Source organism: Clarias gariepinus, chromosome 22 (assembly GCF_024256425.1).
Source record: "Clarias gariepinus isolate MV-2021 ecotype Netherlands chromosome 22, CGAR_prim_01v2, whole genome shotgun sequence".
Taxonomy (NCBI): Eukaryota; Metazoa; Chordata; class Actinopteri; order Siluriformes; family Clariidae; genus Clarias; species Clarias gariepinus.
Genome location: NC_071121.1, coordinates 4,963,370 through 4,986,063, shown reverse-complemented (window position 1 = coordinate 4,986,063; position 22,694 = coordinate 4,963,370). Strand labels below are relative to the sequence as shown.

General features: G+C 38.6%; 2 protein-coding genes across 4 annotated transcripts; both read left to right on the top strand.

Moving 5' to 3' along the window:
• Nucleotides 1-518: 518 nt before the first annotated feature.
• Nucleotides 519-7,867, top strand: tpx2 (TPX2 microtubule nucleation factor). 3 transcript variants are annotated; one of them, XM_053481963.1, is made up of 18 exons: nt 519-639; nt 916-1,046; nt 1,766-1,918; nt 2,070-2,187; nt 2,760-2,831; nt 2,908-2,952; nt 3,148-3,273; nt 3,374-3,483; nt 3,567-3,721; nt 4,809-4,980; nt 5,243-5,381; nt 5,491-5,707; nt 5,830-5,925; nt 6,010-6,180; nt 6,325-6,471; nt 6,589-6,700; nt 6,948-7,135; nt 7,296-7,867. In XM_053481963.1, exons 2-18 carry the CDS (start codon nt 935-937, stop codon nt 7,404-7,406), a joined length of 2,244 nt encoding a protein of 747 aa, XP_053337938.1. In that variant the 5' UTR covers nt 519-639; nt 916-934; the 3' UTR covers nt 7,407-7,867. The 3 variants fall into 3 exon arrangements, with proteins under 3 accessions (XP_053337938.1, XP_053337937.1, XP_053337936.1); XM_053481962.1 differs by lacking the exon at nt 2,908-2,952 and having other exon boundaries at nt 6,969-7,135; XM_053481961.1 differs by lacking the exon at nt 2,908-2,952.
• Nucleotides 7,868-9,018: 1,151 nt separating this feature from the next.
• Nucleotides 9,019-20,622, top strand: mylk2 (myosin light chain kinase 2). The gene is made up of 16 exons (XM_053483090.1): nt 9,019-9,075; nt 9,427-9,746; nt 10,225-10,310; nt 10,565-10,652; nt 10,914-11,889; nt 11,983-12,179; nt 14,547-14,649; nt 15,797-15,890; nt 15,982-16,091; nt 16,475-16,616; nt 16,693-16,763; nt 18,040-18,168; nt 19,007-19,078; nt 19,612-19,692; nt 20,251-20,383; nt 20,493-20,622. Exons 2-16 carry the CDS (start codon nt 9,488-9,490, stop codon nt 20,571-20,573), a joined length of 2,622 nt encoding a protein of 873 aa, XP_053339065.1. The 5' UTR covers nt 9,019-9,075; nt 9,427-9,487; the 3' UTR covers nt 20,574-20,622.
• The last annotated feature ends 2,072 nt before the right edge of the window (nt 20,623-22,694 follow it).

Sequence of the window (22,694 nt, the reverse complement as noted above, 5' to 3'; positions counted from 1 at the left end):
CAACCGGAGAACCCGGAGGAAACCCACCAAGCATGGGGACAACAGGCAAACAGAGGCAGGAATCGAACCCGGACCCTGGAGGTGCAAGGTGACAGTGCTAACCACGAAGCCACCATGCTGTCTTTTTTTAAATTCTTATTATATTCTTATGAAATGTTTCTCATTCCTGTAGTTAATAAATTGTTTCAATGTTTATATGATATCTCTCTGGTGCGCCCAGACTTTCCTCACCACATCACTTTCTATCTTTAAACAAGCATAGACAAAGAGAAACTTACAAACACTGCTAAAATAATATTTGTATTATTATTTACTGTAATATTATTACAACCAGCACAACAACAACAAAAAACATAACACTGGCTAACTCCTTTTCTTTTTTAAATACCCCGGAAATACGTTTGTTCAAACAAGTCACGTGGTCAACGCTCTCCTTGACTTGACCAATAGGAAGCCGAGTTCCTCTTACTCGGCGTTCCCATTGGCTGATTTTCGAACGCAGTCTAACGGCGCTGACATTCAAATCCAGTCGTTTGGACTGTTAGGTGTTGGACGCGCTCGTTGCGAGGAGATAGACTGTGGTGGTGTTTTTTTCACACAATTCGGCGTGTCAGAAGTAGCAGAGGAGAACCTTTGAGGGTAAGAAGAGTTTAGGTAATCCTGTTATGTTGTAGAAGTTTTTGATAGCTTTAGTCTTGTTGTGGGTAACGTGTATTTGTATACTGTTAGCATAATCCTGCTAGTCCGCCATCTTCCGTTTTGCTAGCTTAATGAAATTAAAGGAGCGCTACACGAACGAGCAGTTTGTTCGAGGTTTAACGGTTTTCCAAATAAATGAACTAATGTAATACATTACAAATGTACGTTTTTGCATGGTCTTGGCCACGTTTTTAGCTGAATTTTGTGTCTTTTCAGACGCAGTGTGTTTAAGAAGATGGACGCGCAGCAGCCTGGAGTCTCTGCTGATCCGTACACATTTGATGCCCCTTCACATGTGATGCATGATTTCTGTTCAGACACTGAGGATAATGCTGATCAGTGGTTTGGTAAGCTTAACATTTATCCTTTTTTTTTTTTTTTTTAAAGATTCTTGTTTTTGCCTCACCTTATCCAAACCTCCACGTACATGGAGACATATTCTTTCTGATTAGAGATCATTGTTTTCTTTCATGTGTATACAGTTGAAAAAGCTTTTTTTTTTTTTATTAAAGAATTCTGCATTAAGACACATCTTGAAGTTTAGATCATTGTTGCATAACGTTTCATGGTTTCTATGTAAAGTGGAAGGAGTTATTTCTCAGACACTTAAGAATCTGTAGTTGGTGGGGGGGAAAAAAAGCTCTTGCACTCAACAGGAAGAGGAGACTTGGTAGGAGAGATAAAATTGAAAGGGGTAAAAAAGTAAAGTATATAGCTTCTTATGCCTAAGTGAGACAAAGGCGTATATAGCCTACTGAAGATGGTATAATCTACACAATATAGATTTTTCTCTAATAGTTGAACCTCTACTTTTTTTTTTCTCTCTCTCCCTTTTCTTCTACTTGTATTTATTATTTTGGTGTAAAAGTGTTTATAGATTTTGGAGACAGAAGTCTGTTTTGCTTCCATGCATGCTTTCTTTACATTGAAGCATGCTAAAGTGTATGAAAAATTACATAAACAGCCTGTAGGAGGTGTTTATTGGTTTCTAAGCAGAGTATTTTTTAATTTTGTATTCTCTATATTCAGTCATGAAGAATATATTTTCTTTTTAAAAACTTTTTAGACCTAATGGCTGCACCAAAAAATGGTGAAATGGAGCAACTCATAACCCCCTTAAGGGTGCCAAAACCTTTTGATGGGATGTACAATGAAGACCTGCCTAAAGCTATAGTCTCGCCCATGGTGCATGTGGCTGAGGCAACGACGACATCAACAAGTAAGACCTCTGTAGTTTCAGCTCAAACTTGTTCGAATGTTATCAGAAGAGTTACTAGAGGCTTTAAATGTTGAAATGATGTGTAGAATTGCACATTAGGTTCTTTCTCTGATCTATTTTTATTATTTATTTATTTTTGTCCTCTACTCAGATGTCGTTCCTGAAGGTACTGCTCCAGTATCTAACATTGTGACTTCGTGGGGAGACAACAGACCGACTGGAGCTCCCAGTCAGGCTCAGAAGAAGAACGTACCAGCTCAGCCACGCAGGTACAGAGTCTTCTTACCGTTTCAGTCATGGCTCACACTGATGCACACAATACAATGAATATACTTCAATTATTTAATCCGTATGACCTTAATGGTGTTTCAAAGCTGAGGAATGTTTCACTAATAAAATATCTAATTCGTCATCTTGCAAGATGAATATTACATTATGGATCTAATAAAATGTCAGACCCTGTGGCAATTAATATGGTCTGTTGTCAGATTGCCCAATTCTTTTTTAATTTTTTAATTTTTTATTTTTTTTATATATATGCATAATTTTTTCCCCTCTTGTCAAATGCAATGAGGATGTACCATGAAGAATTTTATATTATAATATTAATAACTAATGATTATTGTATTGATTGGCCAAAACTTGATGTTTATTCCTGCAATATGCAGGATAACGGACTATATTGATTATATAAAGTGTATAGTTGTATTACTGTGTGTAATTGTATCTAGTAGTCTTGAAGCTGTTTTGCCTCAGTCTCATATATAATAAATATTATATATTTTTATATTTAAATTTAATATACATTTAATTTCACTGCTAATAAAGTTCTTCTCCACAGAATCCTAAAGCGTTCTATGGTCAAAGATAAACCTCAAGCTCCTACCACACCTCCTGTGATAAAGAAGAGAAGGTAAGACCAGAACAGCGATACAAACTTGCTCTCGTTGGTTTGTGTAATAGTTAGAGGTTACTGTTCATATTTACAGAGTTATTCCAACTGCAAGGAGAACGATTTTACGTCCACCACGCAGGTAAAAATTAACCAGGAAAGTGTGTAGATTTGGTGCACAGGGTTATAATGGTGATTTCACATAATGAGGTGTAATTACTGGAGACGTCTGTTAAAAATGCACCACATGTTTGTTCCCCCATTTAGTAAAAAAAAAAAAAAAAAAAGACTTGTGTTAAATAATGATAAATCGCAGTGAACGCATGTTTTTGTACAGGAGCTCAACCGGGGCAAAGCAAGCTCGCCGTAGTGGTGCTGCCCCCACCAGGCGCAGCATCAGGCAAAAGAGCAAACCAGGCAGGCCTTCAGCTGCTGCATCTGCATCTACTGCCTCTGGTAACCAGTAAGTGGCAGTAATGTTAAACTAGTGGGCTCCTAAATTTAGATCTGGCTATTGCTTAAGTTCGGTGTATTATTTACACGAGTTACTTTTTGTGCTGCAGACAGAAGAGCACAGAGCAGCAGGAGATGGAGCGTATCGAGGCCCTGCAAAAGGAGGTGGCCGAGCAGCGCAAGAGGAACGAAGCCAGCTACAGAGCTGCACTGGCAGGAAGTTAGTCTGCAACTTTGACAACTCCCCACACTTGTACCTGATTTATTAGGAGAAAAGCCTAATTATTTCATCTTTCTTTAAAGGTCAGCCTCCAAAGAAGCACGTTCTGTCCTCTACCATTCCCAAAGAATTCAACTTTCGCTCAGATAATAGAGTGAAAAGCCATACAGAACATTCTGAAGCGTCATACAAGGAGTGTGACTTCACTGCACAACTGCGCAAGCACCCATCTTCACCAGTGAGTAAAAACTCGAAGCAGGTCCGATCAGGAGTTTTGAGCTAACATTTCTAGATTGACTTGCAAGTTTCAAAGTCCAGATAAACAGCCAACACTACAGAATATTAATATTTGAATGCTTAATGGTTAAGTATAAAAATGTTTTACCACAACATTGATATACATGTTTTAGATATGATGTGGAAATGCAAACTTCTCTCCTTAGTGGTCTTAAACTTTATATATTTTTAAAATCATTTATTCATCAAAATTATTTCGGTTAAAAAAATGGATGGATTCTCTCCTATTTGATCTAATACATTAAACCCTCTAGTTCGTCTCTGATCCCATGAGCTATCGTCAGCTAACTCATTTTATCGATACATATGAGGTGCACTGTATCGTTATGACCTAATGATGTACTTACAATCAAAAGCTGGAGGATTTTTTGTATAATGTTCGAACATTAATGGCACCCGTTTTCTTTGTGCAAACCAAGATACAAGGGTCAGTTAAAAATTACCTGGACATGGGTTTTAATAAAACTTGGCTGTCTCATTACTTTCCATTCTAGACGACTGTCACTGCTATGCAGGTGTGAGCGTGTTGCATCAGTTGATTTTTAACTGCGGTGTAAGAAAAAATTGAGGCTATGCTTGCGAGTGATTTCATGTGGGGTTATGTTAGTATTATTTTTTTTGTGGTATAGAGTTGTGCCTGGTTCCATTATTTATTGAAGACTTTATGTGCAGTATGGAGAGTGTTTTGTCACAAAGGAGGGCGTATAAATTGATGGATGTTTAAAGAAGGACGAACGATTGTTCGTCATCAAAAAGGGCAATTCTGCCCACAGTGTTAAATCCTTGTCCCTATAGTCCTGATATGTCTTACCGAATTTAATCTCTTCGAGGGCAGTGATTTATGATTGTGGCTCATGGCGCAGCCTAAAAATTGTTTTAATAAGGGGAATGCAAACATACTTGACAGATGGGCAAAAGTGAAAAAATATTCTTTAATCTTCAGTTAGTTCAAATAAATTCTACAGCCAAAATATAGATAGTTTTTGACTTACCAGACGAAGACTGATTTAATTGTGCCACTTTTACAGTTAAAGGCTCATAAGGGCACTACAGTCCCCAAGCCTTTCAACCTCTCCACTGGGAGCAAGAGGAAGTTGGATGAAAGCAGTACCTATGTATCCATGGCTGAGCAGATTGAACAATTTCAGAAGCGCACACCCACTCGTTATCATCTTCGCAGCCGCCAGAGCCAGGAAAAGGGTGCGTCAAATCTGCACTGCTCACTGCCACTTGCCAATGTGGTCTTTTTAAACCATTAAGATGTTTGTTTCAGTGTTGGTGAGCATTTATGCTAAATCAATAAGCATACTGTATGTTTAATGCAATAATGTGGGGAAACAAACACACCTAATACATTAGCTGATATTTGTTTATCTTTAGGAGTTAGGAAATGTATAGTCTGGATAGTTTTACAATTAAAGAACATTTAAAGAAAGCTGTATTTTATTTTCATTGCCTTTAGGCCCATCACCAGTGAAGACTGAGAAGCCCAAGGTTACTCACCCTCACACACCCCAGCTCATGACCCGCCAGAGGAGCCGCCCAGTTATGGTGAAGAGTGCCGCTGAGATTGAGGCTGAAGAAGTGGAAAAACTGCAGCAGTATGTAGCTCATGAATATTTTTTTTAATCCTCAAAGTAGCTACTGTTCTGCTGAACTATATTCATACTGTATCATGCTTGCACAAACATGATTTCTGTTTTACTTCAGGTTTAAGTTCAAAGCTCTAGAGCTTAATCGTAAGATCCTTGAAGGCGCCCTGGTTCCGAAGAAGCCACCTCCTAAAGACGCTACTCGTCCAGAGGGCTTCCAGCTAGAGGTGGAGAAACGTCTTCAAGAGCGACATACAACCAAAAAGACGACTGAGCAGGAAGACCACACCTTCCACTCAAGACCCTTACCGACCCGTATCCTGGAGGAGGTCGTGGTAAGTCAAGACGAGCAGAAAGGACTTGACTCGAAGTGCACTTTCCAAATGGGTTTGAGAACATCCATTTCGGGATCCTTATGTCTCTTATGGTTTGTAACTACTTCCTTTTTTGTCTTTAGGGTGTCCCGGAGAAGAAAGTACTGAACCCCACTGTTCCTGAATCTCCTGCATTTGCGCTCAAAAACCGCGTGCGAGTGGAACGCAAAACCGAAGAGGTAAGAGCCGGCTCCTTAGTTTGAATGATCGTGTCATTAGTGTGTACAAGTTCCTTAAATTGTTTGGTCTACGTGCAAATTCAGGTGAAAGCGCCGGCTCCGCTGAAGGCCCTTCCTGTGCCCCACTATGTGCCCTTCCAGCCCAAACCTGCAGCAAAGAACCATGTCGAAATGTGTCCTTTCTCTTTCGAGCAGCGTGAGCAGGAGCGCAGAGCACAGAAAGAGAAAAAATTGGAAGAACTGAGAAATGAAGAGGTATGATTTCCCTGTTATGTCACTGTAATGAGATGTGACTCTTCTTATAACTGTAGGAAAAATTGCATATTTTTCAAGAAAATGAAATTCATGTGATCTTACTACTGCGAATCAGCTTATACGTTTTGACTTTCTAACTTTCAGCTGCCCAAGTTCAAGGCTAGGCCATTGCCCGACTTCCATGATGTGAGTCTTCCAGAAAAGAAAGTAACCGAACCTACCAAACCTGCTCCTTTCAGACTGATGGTGGATGAGCGTGGATCTTTGAAGAGTGAGCGCTGGGAGCAAATGGTACTTTTTTTTCTTTTTTTTTCTAAACGCAACAGCAAATTGTGTAGTGTATGAAGGAAATGCCTGATTTATTTAAATTTTTTAAAAACAATTATTTTTCTTTACTCCGATTATCAGGTAAAAGAGGAGTTGAAGCAGCAAGCTGAAGCGGCGTGCTTCAAGGCGAGACCCAATGCAGTCGTGCACAAGGAGCCTTTCGTGCCCAAAAAAGAGAACCGATCAGTTTTGGGTATGATTCACTTTACATCTCTGGCACAAGGGTTTGCAGCTGAGTGTTTCGAACTTTAGACACAACTCGCTTCTCATTCTGCTTCCCTGTGGTTTTTGTCTGTTGTGCCTCACATCTGGCTTGCTGCTTTGTTAACTGTCCACCTCCTGTATTTTCCTCCCCATTTTTTCCCACTGTTCCATGAACTTTCCTCTCTACTCTGATCAATTTGATCAACTTTTTTTTACTTTTTTGGCACTTTCTCAAGCCGATACTACCCATTCTATAGTTGCCGAAGGTTTCCAGCTGTCAACAGAGCGCCGCGCTAAGGAGCGTTTGGAGTTCGAGCAGGCTCTAAAGGAGAAGGAGTCTCTGAGGGCGCAGATGGAGGAGCAGAGAGCCAGAGAGCAAGAGGAGCGTGAGAAGGAAGAAATTGCCAGGTTACGGCAAGAACAGGTCTGTTGTGCTTTAATAATCTGATTTTAAAATATCGCCAATCGTGCAGAACAGGATTACCCTAAGGAGCTGTAAATGACATTGTTTAGAAAAGCCACGTGGCTGAGTGCAACTTGCTAGGAGTTAACACTGTCTAAATGGCTTTATCTTGCTTTTCCAGGTGCATAAAGCCCAGCCAATCAGGCGCTACAAGCCAGTTGAGCTGAAGCACAGCGAGATGTCCCTTACCGTGCCCCAGTCTCCAAACTTCTCTGATCGCTTTCGTCTGTAAAGTCTCTCATTATGACACACTGTATATAATTTAAATGTCTTTTTTTTTTTTTTACTTTTTAAACTCTCTTGCGTGGTTAAGCACCAGTTTATGTCCTCTTCGGGACTATAGGGTGTTCTTTACATACTCACACTTGTTTTCGCGAGTGTGATTCATTGCATTATGTGAAATGTTGTACAATGTTTTCTCATTCTTCTGTACATTTTTAGCCTCTGCCATTTTCTCTCTAGCATTTTTCCATTCTTTTTTTTTTATGTATTAAGTAATGGTGGATTCTTTCCCCATCTTTTTCCCCCCATTATTAGATACTTTTTGTATTATAAGGAGAAATGCCCATTCCAGTTGAATGTACTGAACTATATTCTCCTGTCCTGACTTTTACAAGTTTGTCTGGGAATGTTTATATGAAGATTAAAAAATGTCTTTGCTATTAGATGTGATGTTTCGTCCCCCTTTTTAAATTTTTTTTTTAAGGTGTCTGAATTCGTTAAATATTTTATAGCCAATTTTTGTTTAAAGCAAACTTTAACTCTGTTTTTTACATCCAATTAGACTTTTCTTTACTTGCTAAATCTGTTTTCTTTAGTAACCCATTCGTTGGAACGTGTATATAGTGGATGCTTCAACCTCCTAAGCCTAATAAACACATGTTATTTAACAGAAAAACGATAGTCTTTGTATAAATTGTTTTAATGGAGTCTCTTGTGCAAACACTTCATATTAGATTTTCCTCATAAAGGGAGGCTTTATCATGCAGGAATAGCTGAGTGTACAATCTTTCCTGAATATTTTAAATGTGGCATTCCATCCGATCCCAGACTTAAGTTCTTTTTGAATGAAGATGTAAAACCAATTCGATATTTTACAGAAGACGTTAAGCACGATTCAGTGATGAGACTTGGCCTTTTTTTTTTTTTTTTTACTTTTAATAAACTTTGAAATTTGCAACTGTGAATGATAAACATTTAGCAAGTGGAGTGCTTGGTCCTTAATCAACAGAACCTTTTGCCAATTTGCAGGAAAGACTGTCTGAACTCAACACCTGTTTACAAACATTGACTGATGATGACCATTGTTAAAATCTCTCTATTAAAAAAATGTAATTGAACTGAACACCACTTGCAAGTTACAGGATGTTGTCTGGGAGTTTTTGCCACATGCCTTGTACAGTCCTGACCTCACTCTATGCCATTTCCACATGCGTTGGATGTTTCAGACATGAAGCAGGCATTGATATCTCGTACAATAACACCCTTCATACAATACAAGTCCTGATGTGAATGTAATGTTTTGGGTTTTTTCCCCATTTGTCTGGTGATATTTTTTTGCCCACCTTAACACAGACATGGTATACTGTACATAGGATCCCTATACTTTCTGATTACTGTAGTCAATTTGTGTGAATATAGATCTGGTTTGTGCCCCCTGCTTGAATGAGTCCAGCCTCATATCTTTTATTATCAGCTACTATTTGAAACTCCCCTCCAATCATGTCCCCTGCTTGCTCTGGCTATTTCTGGTGTGGTGGACACAGGGCTGAGATAAAGAAAGAATCTGAAAGGTTGTGCATTGGCAGCTTCAGGGGGAAACGGTCATTGTTCGTTAACCATTGCCTCTGAGTTCATGCTCCCTTCCTGAAGACGTGATATTAGACTGGACATCTCTGTAGGTAAGACAGTGTGTGTGTGTGTGTGTGTGTGTGTGGCATGTGATTGTAATACTAATCATTTTATTAGGGAACAAGAGAACAAGTCTATCTAGATTTAAATGAAGTTACATTAAGTTTGAGTTCCCTTATAATATATTTATACCTGATCACTTTGTGTCTAAGATTCTTATCAGGATATGTTAAAAACTGTGACCTCTATGACTATATACAGAAAATGCATTCATTTAAAGTTGAAGGTCAAAGGGTTAGGGTTTATCATTTCTCAGTGACGCGTACCAATTAGCTTCCTCTATATGTTAAACGTAATAAAACTTCCTGTCACAAACACCTGTTTGCTTCTCAACTGCTTAGAGCTGACTCGTGCAGCTTGTCGCCTGCTCCTGCTGCCCACACGGTTTGATGCTTAGTGAGCATGCGGTCTGTAAAGTGGCCACCTTCTCCTGCCTGTGACTCAGCCACTGTGGAGGTCAAGATGGATGACCTGCACCGTAAACTAGACCAGCTTTTAGCACGCGGCTCTGTGGGAAGCTGTCCAATGTGTGGGATGTGTACACAACATAGCAGACAACAAGAGGCTACAGTCAGCCAGCTTTCAGCTCAGGCCAAACTTCTTGAGAACTTGGAGAGGAAAGTCGTGGACCTGAGGACTGCACTGGAGGAACTGGCGCAAGGTGGGTTCGCTAATAAGATGCGATGTTCGCTTGCTGTAATTGTTTTTTTTTTTTTGTTGGTATATATACATTATTCTGTAGCTAGATTTTTTTTTTAAATAATAGTGTGGCACAGTGGAATAGTGGTTACCATCGTCGCCTTGCGCTTTTTGTATGTTCTCCCTGTGCTTGGTGGGTTTCCTCCAGGTACTCTGGTTTCCTCCCACAGTTCAAAGACATGCAGATCAGGATCAGATAAGTGGTGTTCCCAGATTGCTTGTATTGTGTAAATGAGTGTGTGAATGTTGACTGGAGATCCACCACGATTGTAAAATAGGAATAAATACACTGGTAACCACGACTGGCCTCCATAGTCCCTAGCTGGACTATTAGATTGATGGATAGATTTTAATAATAAGTGGAAATATCCACTTAAATCATGTCATTTTTTATTATTATAATAAGCTGCATATTTGGTTGTATCCCTTAAATATTAAAGGTTTAGAAGACAGGCCTTGGGACAAAATGTCTGTACCTTTAGTGGCTTTCCAAAGAAGAAAATCGTTGCCTGTGCGGACATCAGTGGTAAGAATTGTTTCATTATTTCCGGCTGCTTACTTCTAGGATTTCCAAAAATTTCATAATTTCAAAAAAGTCATAATTCATTGCATCCTTTCTTCATTTTATTGAGAATCTGTAATAAATTGGACGATTTTCAGCAATCATATCACACTATTTCATTTAAAATGCTTTATTAGATGTTTTATGTGATTATTGCGCGCACAAGATGTTTTCAAATTACCACTTTGCTGGCTGTCCATGTCTCCGTTCAACCACAGGATGAAGTCTATGTGCAGTTGGATAAACTCAGAGATCAAAAATTAATCCCGCATACTATTAATGCACCCTGTGGGAAAGGTCATGAAGGTACCTCTTTTGTCTTCTAACACTATGTCTGCTAGTCCCTGTTACCTTGGAAAGTTGGCTTAGACCCCTTTAAAGAATTATCTGTTCTGATGCAATGCTATAAAAGTGATTGAGTGGTGTGCTTAAGCATAGAACACACCTGTCAGCAGTATAAAAAGCAAATTAAATCATCAGTATCTAGCATACAGCGAGACTCAACATAGATAGACTCCAATTGGTGTGGACATTAGACTGTCATTGCTTTTTGTTTTCCCTGTTCAGACATTCTGATTGAAGATACAGAAGATGAGGGGCAAAAAGGAAATGGGTCACCACTAACTTCAGAAAGCAAAGCTTTGCTTCATTCTCAATCAAACAAAGAAGTTAACAAAGATTTGTCAAAAGTGGCTCCATGCTCGGTAAAATCACAGCATGGGAATAAAACGCCAAATACTGCCAAGGTGAGCCAACTGGCATCTCCATTAAGCCAAAATAGTTCCAAGACAACAGTCGGGGTTTGTCCAACACCTACAGCAACGTCAAAGACGGATACACCTTTACCAAAGTTGATCCCGCCGTCACCAAAGGTTGTACCGATAATTCCCGGTCCTAAAACCACGACAACAGCAACATCAAGGGTCACACAAGCTTCCGTTCCCTTTAAAGCAACCGTCTCTTTGTCTACAACAACAACAACCGTACAAACTACAACACTATCAACTAACCAAAAGCTCCCAGCTTTATGGGCTGCTCCAGTCACAACTGTTGATACGTCTATGTCTAGTAGTTTACAGAGGTTAAATGTAACTGAGAATGCTGCACCACCATTATCTGGCCATTGTGTTCAAAAGGCAAGTTTAGGAGTTCCCACTGGAGTGTCAGAAACCAAAGCGAAATCTCCGCAATCGGCTGTGTTGGAAAAAGTAGACTTGAAATTATCCCAGCCGAACAGCACCATCACAAAACCCATAGCGAAAAGAGATGAAATGCTACCACCAAAAACTACTGCATTTCCTTCAGTCAACTCCGTGCCCAATTCTCCACCAAAACCCACAGCTACTGGGACCTGGGCACCAAGCCATCAACTTCCAAAGATTTTGAATGTTGGTGCTCCTGTAGCAATTGATAGACAGGCCTTCAACAATTGGACAAGCAACAAAAACACTAGCAATGAAATTGCCCACATTATTTCCCCAACACCATCAGCAGCATCTTCCTTCCTCAAACATGTCTACAGCTGCCCCGACGCCTTACAAAGGTAATGTGAGCAAGTAAGCATGAACCAGGCTTTTGTCTTCACTATAGTTTGCATTCAACTGGCCAAAGCAATGTCTCTTTTGTTGCTACCTAGTCTTCAGGTTCCTGGAAGAAAGAGTGAGTCTGCTACCATGGTAACACCGCTATCTGGAAAGCCTGGTAATATTTCAGGAGGAGTGACTTATGCTGGACCACTAAAAACTGGAGGAATACAAATCAAGCTTAGTCCAGCACCTGAGACAGCCACAAGTCAGACCAAAATGCCACCCAAAATGTGCTTCAAAGTTATAGGTAAGGAATCTAAGGAATCTAGGAATCAAAAACTAAAACAAAAAAAATTTGATAAGCCATGCTGGCTGTCCAGCGTTTGCTTCTTTGGTTTTGCATTGCACCTACAGTACATGACAAATATGCAAAACCTTACACTGATCAGCAATAACATTAAAAACATAAACATTATAGCCACTTACAGTAGGTTTTTCGGTTCCCCTTGTGCCACTAGGGCAGCTCTGGCCCCTTGAGGCTTTGCTCTACAGGGCCTCTGGCCTCTTGATGTTGTCTGGCACCAGGATTTTGACTGTGGATCCTTGTCGTACAGTGGGTTGCAGTGTGGAACCTCAGTGAATTGGACTTGTTTGTCCCACAGGTGCTTGATTGGATTGGGATCTGGCAAATTTGGAGGCTGGGACAGTGGCATTGTTCTCTTTGTCCGCTGGTCTGATCGGGGTGTTCCAGTTCCTTTCTTTCATGGCCAGCATGGGCTTTTTGTTTAGTGATTTGTGCTGCATTGGCTTATTTGTGGGATCGGACCACACAGGTCGGCTTAGGTTCTCATAGTTATGAATGAGCCTTGGGTACCTATGATTCTGTCAGCCGAAAGAAAGTTTAAACTTTCTTTCTCTGTCTTGAACCCACAGCAGGGCTCAAACCTGGATACTCACCAACCTAGAGCCTTAGCCATCTAAGCGACCACCCCCTATTCTGTCATGTCTCCAGTTTACTGGTATATAATTAATAATCAATATTAATGTGTTAATGTTATTGTTAAGGGTGGGCACGGTGGTGTAGTGGTTAGCACTGTCGCCTTGCACCTTCAGGGTCTGGGTTTGATTCCTGGCCAGGCTCGATTCCCTTCTCTGTGTGCATGAAGTTTGCATGTTCCCGCCCGTGCTTGGTGGGTTTCCTCTGGGTACTCCGATTTCCTCCCACAGTCCAAAGATATGCAGGTTAGCCTAATTGATGATCCCAAATTGCCCGTAGTGTGTGTGCCCTGGGATGGATTGGCACCCAGTCCAGGGTGTACCCTGCCTCGTGCCCTAAGCCTCCTGGTATAGGCTCCAGGTCCCTGCGACCCTGAATACAGGATAAAGTGCTATAAAAAATGAGTGTTATGGTTAAGCAGTGTATATCCTCCAGCATTATAGCATCATGCCATTTCGATAGAGTAGAAGGTAGAAAGTGTGGCTCAAAATTTGAAGATTATTTTTTGGGAAAAAAAGTTGTGAATTATAGACTCGTTCTTTTATTAATCAAAGTAACTTTGGTGCTTCATAGAACTAGGATCTCTGGTTCCTGATCCTGATCCCAGGTCAGTCTCTCTGAAGAGTTTTGCATGTTCTGCTGATGTTTCCTTCATGTTCTATGTATTCCTCCTGCAGTCCAAAAACAAGCATGTAGACAGATGGGCTAAGCTAAATTGCCTGTTTGTGTAAATAAGGGTGTGACTTACTGTGCCCTGAACCAGCATTCCATCTAGGTTGAATACTCCCATCTTATTATGTACCGTGTTTGTAGGATATGCCTGACCAGGAGAAAAGTGTTACTCTTAAATAAAATGATAGAAATAAACATTAAACACTAAACAAGCATTGACTACTTTTAAGAAGAAAAGGACTTGGTGCAACATTTGGTTACGGTTGTAAATTTGCTAAATGCTTCTGCCATGAGTAGTGTGGGCTCATAAGCCCATGTGTCACTTTAAAGGTCAGTAGATTGATGTGTGGAGAAAATAGGCTTGATTTTTTTGTGCTTGATGCACGATAGCTTGTATTTTGAAGAACTCTTTTGAGTGTTTGTAGATGTTATGTTGCCCTCAACATAATCGGATCACCATTAAATTAATTAAGGTGTTTTTTGTCTTGGATTGTTTTTGGACATTTCGCGTCCAACGGAAGAAGAGATGAGACAACATGCAAGTCTTGCAATATGATGGTTACGACATTGTTGATTTCCAAACATTATATAAAAACAGGCTTTTGAATTTGACCTATAGGAGACCTATGGTGTTCAGTACAATTTGTCCTCCTGGCTGCGCTGTAAACATTACCTGCAGCTGTTCAGCCCCTGGTGTAACAGTCAGACAGACGGGTCAGGTGTCAGCATGTCTGACATGCCTTCTCTGTTGGGTTACATCATACAAATATAACTACGCAACACCTTTTAAAGAGTTTAATGTTTGATTAAACCGTTACATTTAATGTCATATAAAAATAGCTAAGACAATTATTTTAACTCCTGATCAAATTGTCATTATTATCTTTTATAACCTTTATCGTGATGAAAGTTATTCTTCAGAATCTTAGATACTCTGAGTATACCTCATAATCATTTCCCGAACTGAGACTTATTTAAACTTTTTGTTTATCCTGCTCTACGTAGATGATGTTTCACCACAGCCAGCTCTTTTCCCACATCGGTTCGTGTCTCTAAAGACGAGTCCACCATCTGACTTCAGCATCCACACCAGAGAAGTGCTGGGAGGGTGAGCGCAAAATCGGACTGATAATAATCATTACACTGAATGGCAAAAAAGGAAAAAATTACATTTGGATTTCAGCTGGTACCAATACTTTTAACCCTAACTGATGCGGTTGGGCGGCACGGTCATGTAGTGGTTCGTAATGTGGCCTTGCACCACCAGGGTCGGGGGTTTAATTCCTGCCTCGGGTTTTTGTGCATGGAGTTTGCATGTTCTTCTCGTGTTTGGTGGGTTTCCTCAGGGTACCTCGGTTTCCTCCCACAGTCCAAAGACATGCAGATTAAGCTAACTGGTGTTCCCAAATTGCCTGCAGTGTGTGCAAAAATCAGTTGATGATCTAAATGTACTGAAGACCATCAATGGACTTTTTTCCCTCTCTTATGGCATGGGCATATTTCAGAACAATACTAATATTCATCAAGCTCAGATTGTAAAAGTGTGGTTCTGCGAGCATGAGGAATCATTTTCACACATGGACTGGCCATCCTGAAGTCCTAATCTACACATCAGTGAAAGACTTTGAAATGTGCAAAGTTTTGTGTGTGTCTTTTTTTGGCCAGGCATTGTTTACTACATATTATACAATATTGAAATGACAGTACTGTCAAAAAGTCTTGAGCCACTTTATACTGTATTTTGCTTTCAAGAAACCTGACCTTCTTTTATTTTTATACTGTAGTTTTGAGGAAGAGTTCTCCGGGTCTTCCTGAGGGCATTTTCGGTCCAGTTCCTGCACCTGAGCAGTTTCAGAATAATAGTTTTTGTTTGTTAAGCCACAAAGTGAACTTTGAATCATTCAAGCATAAAAAGAACATCTAACATGAACAGGTGCAAATGATAACAGATGATCAGGCCGGTAATAAGTATATGGTAAAGCTAAATGCTGTGTTCAGACGAGAGGGGAAATGAGGTTACTGCAAAATCTTAAGGCACTTTGTAGGCTGTAGCAGATAAAACATTTGTTCCCATTTCTTTAATTAAATCAACATCATTTTTTGTAATAAATCATAATTTAATATGGGTGGGTCAAGACTTTTGCACAGGTGTAATCATGTAAGCACATTGTTCCTGGATTGTAGCTATGATGTGTTCATTTATTTTAGTTTAAAACAAAAAGCACATCATAAAATTCCCATTCTTGTCATTTCAGTGGACGTTTTGGCAAAGTGCACAAATGCACGGAAAATAAAACTGGACTGAGACTGGCAGCGAAGATCATCAGTACAAGAAGTGCCAAAGAGAGGGTGAGTGCTGCTTCCTGCATTCCACCATCTCCCTTTCAGTTCTGGAAAACATAAAAATGAGTTGATTTGTGGGATTTTCCATGTTTGGCAGGAAATGGTGCTGAATGAGATTGAGGTAATGAACCAGCTGAGTCACTCCAACATCCTCCAGCTGTTTGATGCTTTTGAGACCAAAAATCAAGTCGTGTTGGTTCTGGAGTAGTGAGTATATTTTCAGGGTGTTTTCTATTTTTAATAAGCAATTAAGTGTATAACAACATTGAAAGTGAGTTGGGATAAATATGTTCCCATGTACTCCATCTCGGTTCCAAACTTCAGGAATTTCTTCATATTTTCCTAATCCAGAAATGTCAGCATCCCCTTTTGGTAACCTTGTGTTCGGACTGGCATTATTTCGACATTATTACATTTAATTCAGCGTTGGTCTCTATTGTGTGCTTTTAATTTTAAATTTTATCTTATTTGTCATGGTTTTCATCATAATTCCAGGCGAATGCACTATTTATTGATCATATTCAGACTTATAATATATCAGGATTTCTAGGAGGTTATAAGGTTATAAGGACATTGCGAATGGTCTGCAGTGTGGAGGGAGGCGAGCTGTTTGAGAGGATCGTGGATGAGAGCTGTCCCCTGACCGAAGTGGACGCCATGGTGTTTGTGAAGCAGATCTGCGAGGGAGTCCAGTACATGCACCAGATGTACGTTCTTCACCTCGACCTAAAGGTGATAACCACTGTCACACAATCAACAGCTGCCACAAGCGTTAATCTGCGTGTCTTACGAGCTGCTTCACTTTTAGCCCGAGAACATCCTCTGTGTGAACCGGTCGAGTCATCAGATCAAGATCATCGACTTTGGGCTCGCCAGAAGGTAGCGTGTGTGGTAATCACTTTCCCGGTACTTCGTCGTAGTTATGATATTATGAATAGTGGTGTTTACAGTGTGTGAAATAAACAGGAGTCTATTTTTGCCAGTACTTTAATTACACTGTTTATATGCATGACAAGAAATCATAATAACAGATGCACAGGTGGCATTCTTCATATCCACAGTACAGTCCTGACCTTGCTCAAATCAGTGATTTCCACATGTTTGGGCCAATAAAGGAGTTCCTGGGAGGCCAGCATTTTAGATGCGAATCAGGCAGTCTGTATAAATAGAAAAAAAAAAGAAAAACACTTGCAACAATAGTTGCACTTTTAACCAAATTACACTAGTCTAAGAAATTGCACTAGGATAATATTGCACAGTTTAAAATGTTGTTATTGCACCGTTTCTATCGCAATGAATTGCACAAGGGTAATATTGCACGGTTTAAAATTGCATTATTGCACCATTGTTATAAAGAAATAAAATAAAATAAATTCAGCAATTTAATACAATTTTATCAATTTAATTTTAATTCAGGTGAAATTGCTACATTTTAAAACAAACAAACAAAAACATATACATATACTGTACATATATATGGTGTATAAACTGCCTGGCGAATAAAGGTGCGATTTCAGGAGGGTCAAATTATTGGCCAGGATCAAGAAAAGAAAACTAACAAAAACAAAAAAATCCCTGGATTTAGGAAATGTGCAAGTCATTATTAAAACCTGGAAAGATGGTCCTGAACCGTCAACATTAGAAATGCAGTTGGGAAAAAAATTATGAATGACCCTTTTTTATGATGCAGCTTTAACAAACTTCACAAGTATAATTAAATTCCATCATAAAAAACAAAAAAAACAAACAAAAAAAAACATCACGCTTGTTAGTAAGATTAATGAGAAAAAAGGCTCCGGTTTGTTAGAGAGCTTTAAGATTAAGGGTCATGTGGTCTGATAAGTCCAAGTCGACCCTATGCATGAGCGATGGGTTCATCAGGGTAAGAAGAAAAACACATGAATTGGCCATCATATTGTGTGCCGTTGTCAAAGCTGAAGGCAGTTGTATTAAATATTAGCGTGTGCAAATTTTTTTTTTTGGCCAGGGAGAGTTTTTACATAAACACTTGAATGATGTATTAACAACTAATTCCACTTTTGGAGCTCAGGGAAGATATGGTTAAATTGATATTAAAGGTAAATTGAACAACAAATAAAGACTGCAGCTGATTCAGTCTTTGGTCTCTATAACGATCCGTTGTTCTCTCCTGTAGGTACAAACCACGAGAGAAGCTCCGAGTTTCATTCGGGACACCTGAGTTCTTGGCGCCAGAGGTTGTCAACTTTGACTTTGTTTCCTTCCCTACAGATATGTGGACTCTAGGAGTCGTCACGTACATGCTGTAGGTCATGCATATACGTTTCCATATTCCTGTATGAATTTGTAAATCTGTGAAAAATGATGAAAGTAAATATGCAGTAAATATTTATTTGATTATTCTTATGAAATATTCTAGTTTTATGAGATGCCGGATTTTCATGAGCTCCTAAATGTTTTGACAATAACTTTATGTTTAATTTTTGACAAGATATAATATAAACTTGTTTGTTAAGCAGTTAAGAATTAAAGGGTATAGTAATCTCTAAGTTTGTATGATAATAGTAATCGAATTGAATAGGAACAGGATTGAGTTTTCTTCTCATATTCTTTCCCATATTATATCTGTAATAAATCTAATAAATAACTTTAATTGTATTATTTCTCCTATACCATTCCGTAAAGCTGCTTTGCCTATATAAGTCCTATATAAACTGAACCTAATTGAATTCTACTATACGATTTTACCAAAAAGACGTTTTTTTCATTAACTAAGAAACTACACATGACTTTGTATTTTTTTATAGTTGCATTTAATGCTCTGACACTGGAGGCTCCTTTCATAAATAAACACCTTCTTATAGGAAAAACATCACCAACCATATAAATAATTCTACTTTTGTAAATTAGACAACAACGCTTTGTTTAGTATTTTCAGCCTTAGTTTTACATTTTACATTAGTTTAGATGTTTTGCAACTGAATTATGAATAAATTTTGATATGGACATAACTTTATTAATTAGATTTGTCGTTAAGACAGCAAAACCTGTAAGTGATTTTCATGCATTCTGTCTAACTTTAAAATAACAACAGTATGTCAGATGAATAAGTAGTGACAGACTTTTTTTTCTCTTGCCCACAGGTTAAGCGGACTGTCTCCATTTCTGGGTGATGATGACAGCGAAACTCTAAACAACATATTAACAGTTAACTGGTATTGGTGTCATCTTTTATTTGAATAACCTGAATATTTCCATAGTACTTTACAACCTCATTCTTATACACAAGCTGGGTACTGTATCTGCATGTATGTACTGTACATTAACAACAACAAAAGAAAAATACTGTAAATACTGTTAAAGAGTTAATAAGGAGTTGTTGAACCCGTTTAATAAACATATATGCAGTTTATTGAAAATTTGGTTGTAAATTATGCTTTAAATATGTAGAATTTATCCATTCATTATCCTGTTCCTCTTCAACATTAAAGTGAAGTTTTCGTGTTATACACTAGTATATTATAAACTTTTATTTACAACATCAACCAACTCCCTTAGACTTCAGTTAGTTTCATTGGTGTTTTCTGTTGTTGTTATTGTTAATTTGCATTATAGGGAAGTGACAAAATGTATGTTTGTACCTAGTGTACATAGAGATTATTATTATTATTATTATTATTGTTGTTGTTGTTGTTGTTGTTATTATTATTATTATTATTATTATTATTATGTTATATTTACTACACAGGTATTTTGATGAGGAGACCTTTGAGCACATTTCTCCCGAGGCCAAAGACTTTATCTCCAACCTGCTCATCAAAGAAAGAAGGTGACCTTTAGCACATTTAGAAGTTTTAATGCCTTTGTCTGAATTTCATGTTCAAGTCAAACTGGGACTTTTCATGTTGGGAAAAAACATAAATGTCCTTATTTGCTTTGTCTGAGCAACAAAAGCTTATACCTTACTTTCACTAACATTAGAGAAACTTTAACTTTTATGATATATGATCTCAAAACACAGAATTGTCTGATTGTAGTCATAGATTTTAAGAATGACTTGATTCTCTCTTGATTCCTTCTTGGATAATTCATCAATGCAAATACCATTCCCATAGAAAAAGAGTTTAATGAGATGAGAAATATATATTATATTATAATCTATATAATCATTTACAGAAAGTGGTACATTATTAAGGTTTCATCAACACAGAATTTGTCATTATGTAAACGTGGCTGCTCACACCATTAGCAGTAGATGCAGCATTATTGAAAGGGTCATTCTGGTGAGCACACGTGGATCCTTAATACTTTAGCATCTTCACATCTTGAAATTATATATATATATAAGTCTGCCTTATTATCAATCTTTCTATTTCTGTTTTCACAGTGGACGTCTTAGTGCTGCTCAGTGTCTTAAGCACCCCTGGCTGAATAATATATCGGAGAAAGCAAAGCGGAGCAATATTATCCTTAAGTCACAGGTGATCCTCAAGAAATACATGGCCAGGCGGCTATGGAAGGTACTTATTTTTTTTAAAGTATACATTTATACACATAAAATAATATGCCATATATAATAAATGTTATATGTGCTTTATCTCTCTCTCTCTCTCTCTTTCATTTATACAGAAAAACTATATTGCTATCGCAGCAGCCAACCGGTTTAAGAAGATTGGCAGCTCAGGATCTCTCACATCACTGGGAGTTTGAAATGTTACTCATCACTGACTTGTAATAAATGTAGTGTTATGTTATTATGTCTGTGCTGTTACTGGTTAAATTAATCATGTTAATGTCTAACAATAAAACTACAAAGAAAGTAATATTACAGCATTTAAGTAAATTGTATTTCTGCCTCATGCCCAGTGCCCAATTGCACTCTTGAGTACTGGCTCTTATTAGAACATTTAGCTAAACATTACAGAAGTGCATCAGTTACATTTCGTAACATCTATGTTTTATAGCAGGAGGAAGACTATCCTAAAATAACCTACTCATAGGCATTGAAACACTCCTGGAATAAATTATTCAGTTACAGTGGAACCTCGGATAAACCTCGGATAAATCAAAGCACATTTTCCCATAAGAAATAAAGGAAATGAAAATAATTCGTTCCACAGCCCAAAAAACTAAATACATAAATATAATTAACACAAAATATAAAGTAAAAATAAAACAAATTAACCTGCACGTTACCTTAAAAAAAGTAAAAATAAATCCCGACAAATAAGTGTTTCCATTTATGCGCACAGGCGCTGTGTTTTTCTCTGTCCTGCGCTGCTGAGTGTGTGTTATGTGTGTGTGTGCGCGCGTAATTTGACACCGTGCCGGTTGTGTGTGAGTGAAGCACCCCCTCTCTGTTTCACACACACACACAAACACATTAAAGGCGAGAGAGAGAGAGAGAGAGTGTAAACCGGCACGGTGACAAATTACGCGCACGCACATAACACACACACTCTGCAGCGCAAGAGAAAACACACACACACACACACAGATGTTAATTATACCAGTAAGAGACGAGCACTAAGACCCAGCAGGGGAGATGAATACTCGTAGTGCAAGAAAGAGAAAAAACGTTGGCTCAGTTGTGATCACGTGAAATCAAGAAGCGCATGCGTGATACATGATACTCGGTGCTCGTAAACCAAGACAATGCTCTGTCCAAGTAAAAATTTATTAAAAATCTTTGCTCGCCTTGAGGAACACTCGTAAACTGCGTTACTCGTAATCCAAGGTTTCACTGTATTAAATTATGTAATTTATTGCATTTCTCTGCTTTGGACCTTGAAGATAGATTATATAGATATTAGATATCCAAAAATCTATGTCTTGCATTTGCAAAATGACAGCAATTAGTGAGGAAGAATCTTAACTAGTGGTGTCGCACTTATGTGATTTTTTAGGTTGTTCTGCAAAAGCTTGTGGACACATGACCAACACGCCCACATGTGTTTTGAACATGCCATTAAACATTTTTTACAGTATAACACTGCTAAAAATTACCCAAAGCAAATTGGCATGTTGAAATATATAAACTAAACAAAAACTTAAATAGCAATATTTAAGCAAGAAAATCTCTGCTTCCTGTAGCCATATCGTTCCACTTAGGTTCCTCTTATTCACACACATGTATTCTGTCTTGCTACGGCTAACCTTTATTCCTCTGCTTTCCAAAGCATACCTCCACCTCTCTAGATTTTTATCCACCTGTTCCCTGCTCTCTCTCCTCTCGCATCTGTCATCTTGTCCATCACCATAGCAAACAAGAGGGGGCTCAGAGCCGATCCTTGATGCAGACCCACCTCTACCTAGAACTCTACTGTCACACCTACAGCACATCTCACCACTGTCTTACAGCTCTCATACATGTCCTGCACCACTCTAACATACTTCTCTGCCACTCCAGTGAACGTGCTGGAGTGCTGTCAAAACTTTGAACAAATATTTTTGTGTGCTCTTGAGCAGACATGGGTTTGAGTTAGGGTGAGGGTGGAGTGAAGAGACTATTGCTGTTTTAAAGCACTACAAGAAAACTTCATTAGAACCCCTACTGCATCTAAAGGTTAGGGTAAGTGTGTTTCAGTTTGTCTGTGATGATACACTTGTATTTTTATAATCACTGATGCTGCTGGGATGTTGTTTCTGCAGTGCTGCAGGCAGTTTGTTTTGGAGTTAATTAAGTTATGAGATCATTGAATTTGCAGTGATTTGATTATGCGTATGAATCTCATGTTGTTTGTGTTGTATCCAGATTTGTGCTGTATACAAATTTGCTCATTTATATGGCTTTATAGTAAGGACTTTGTGCAGTCATTACTTTTCCTTATT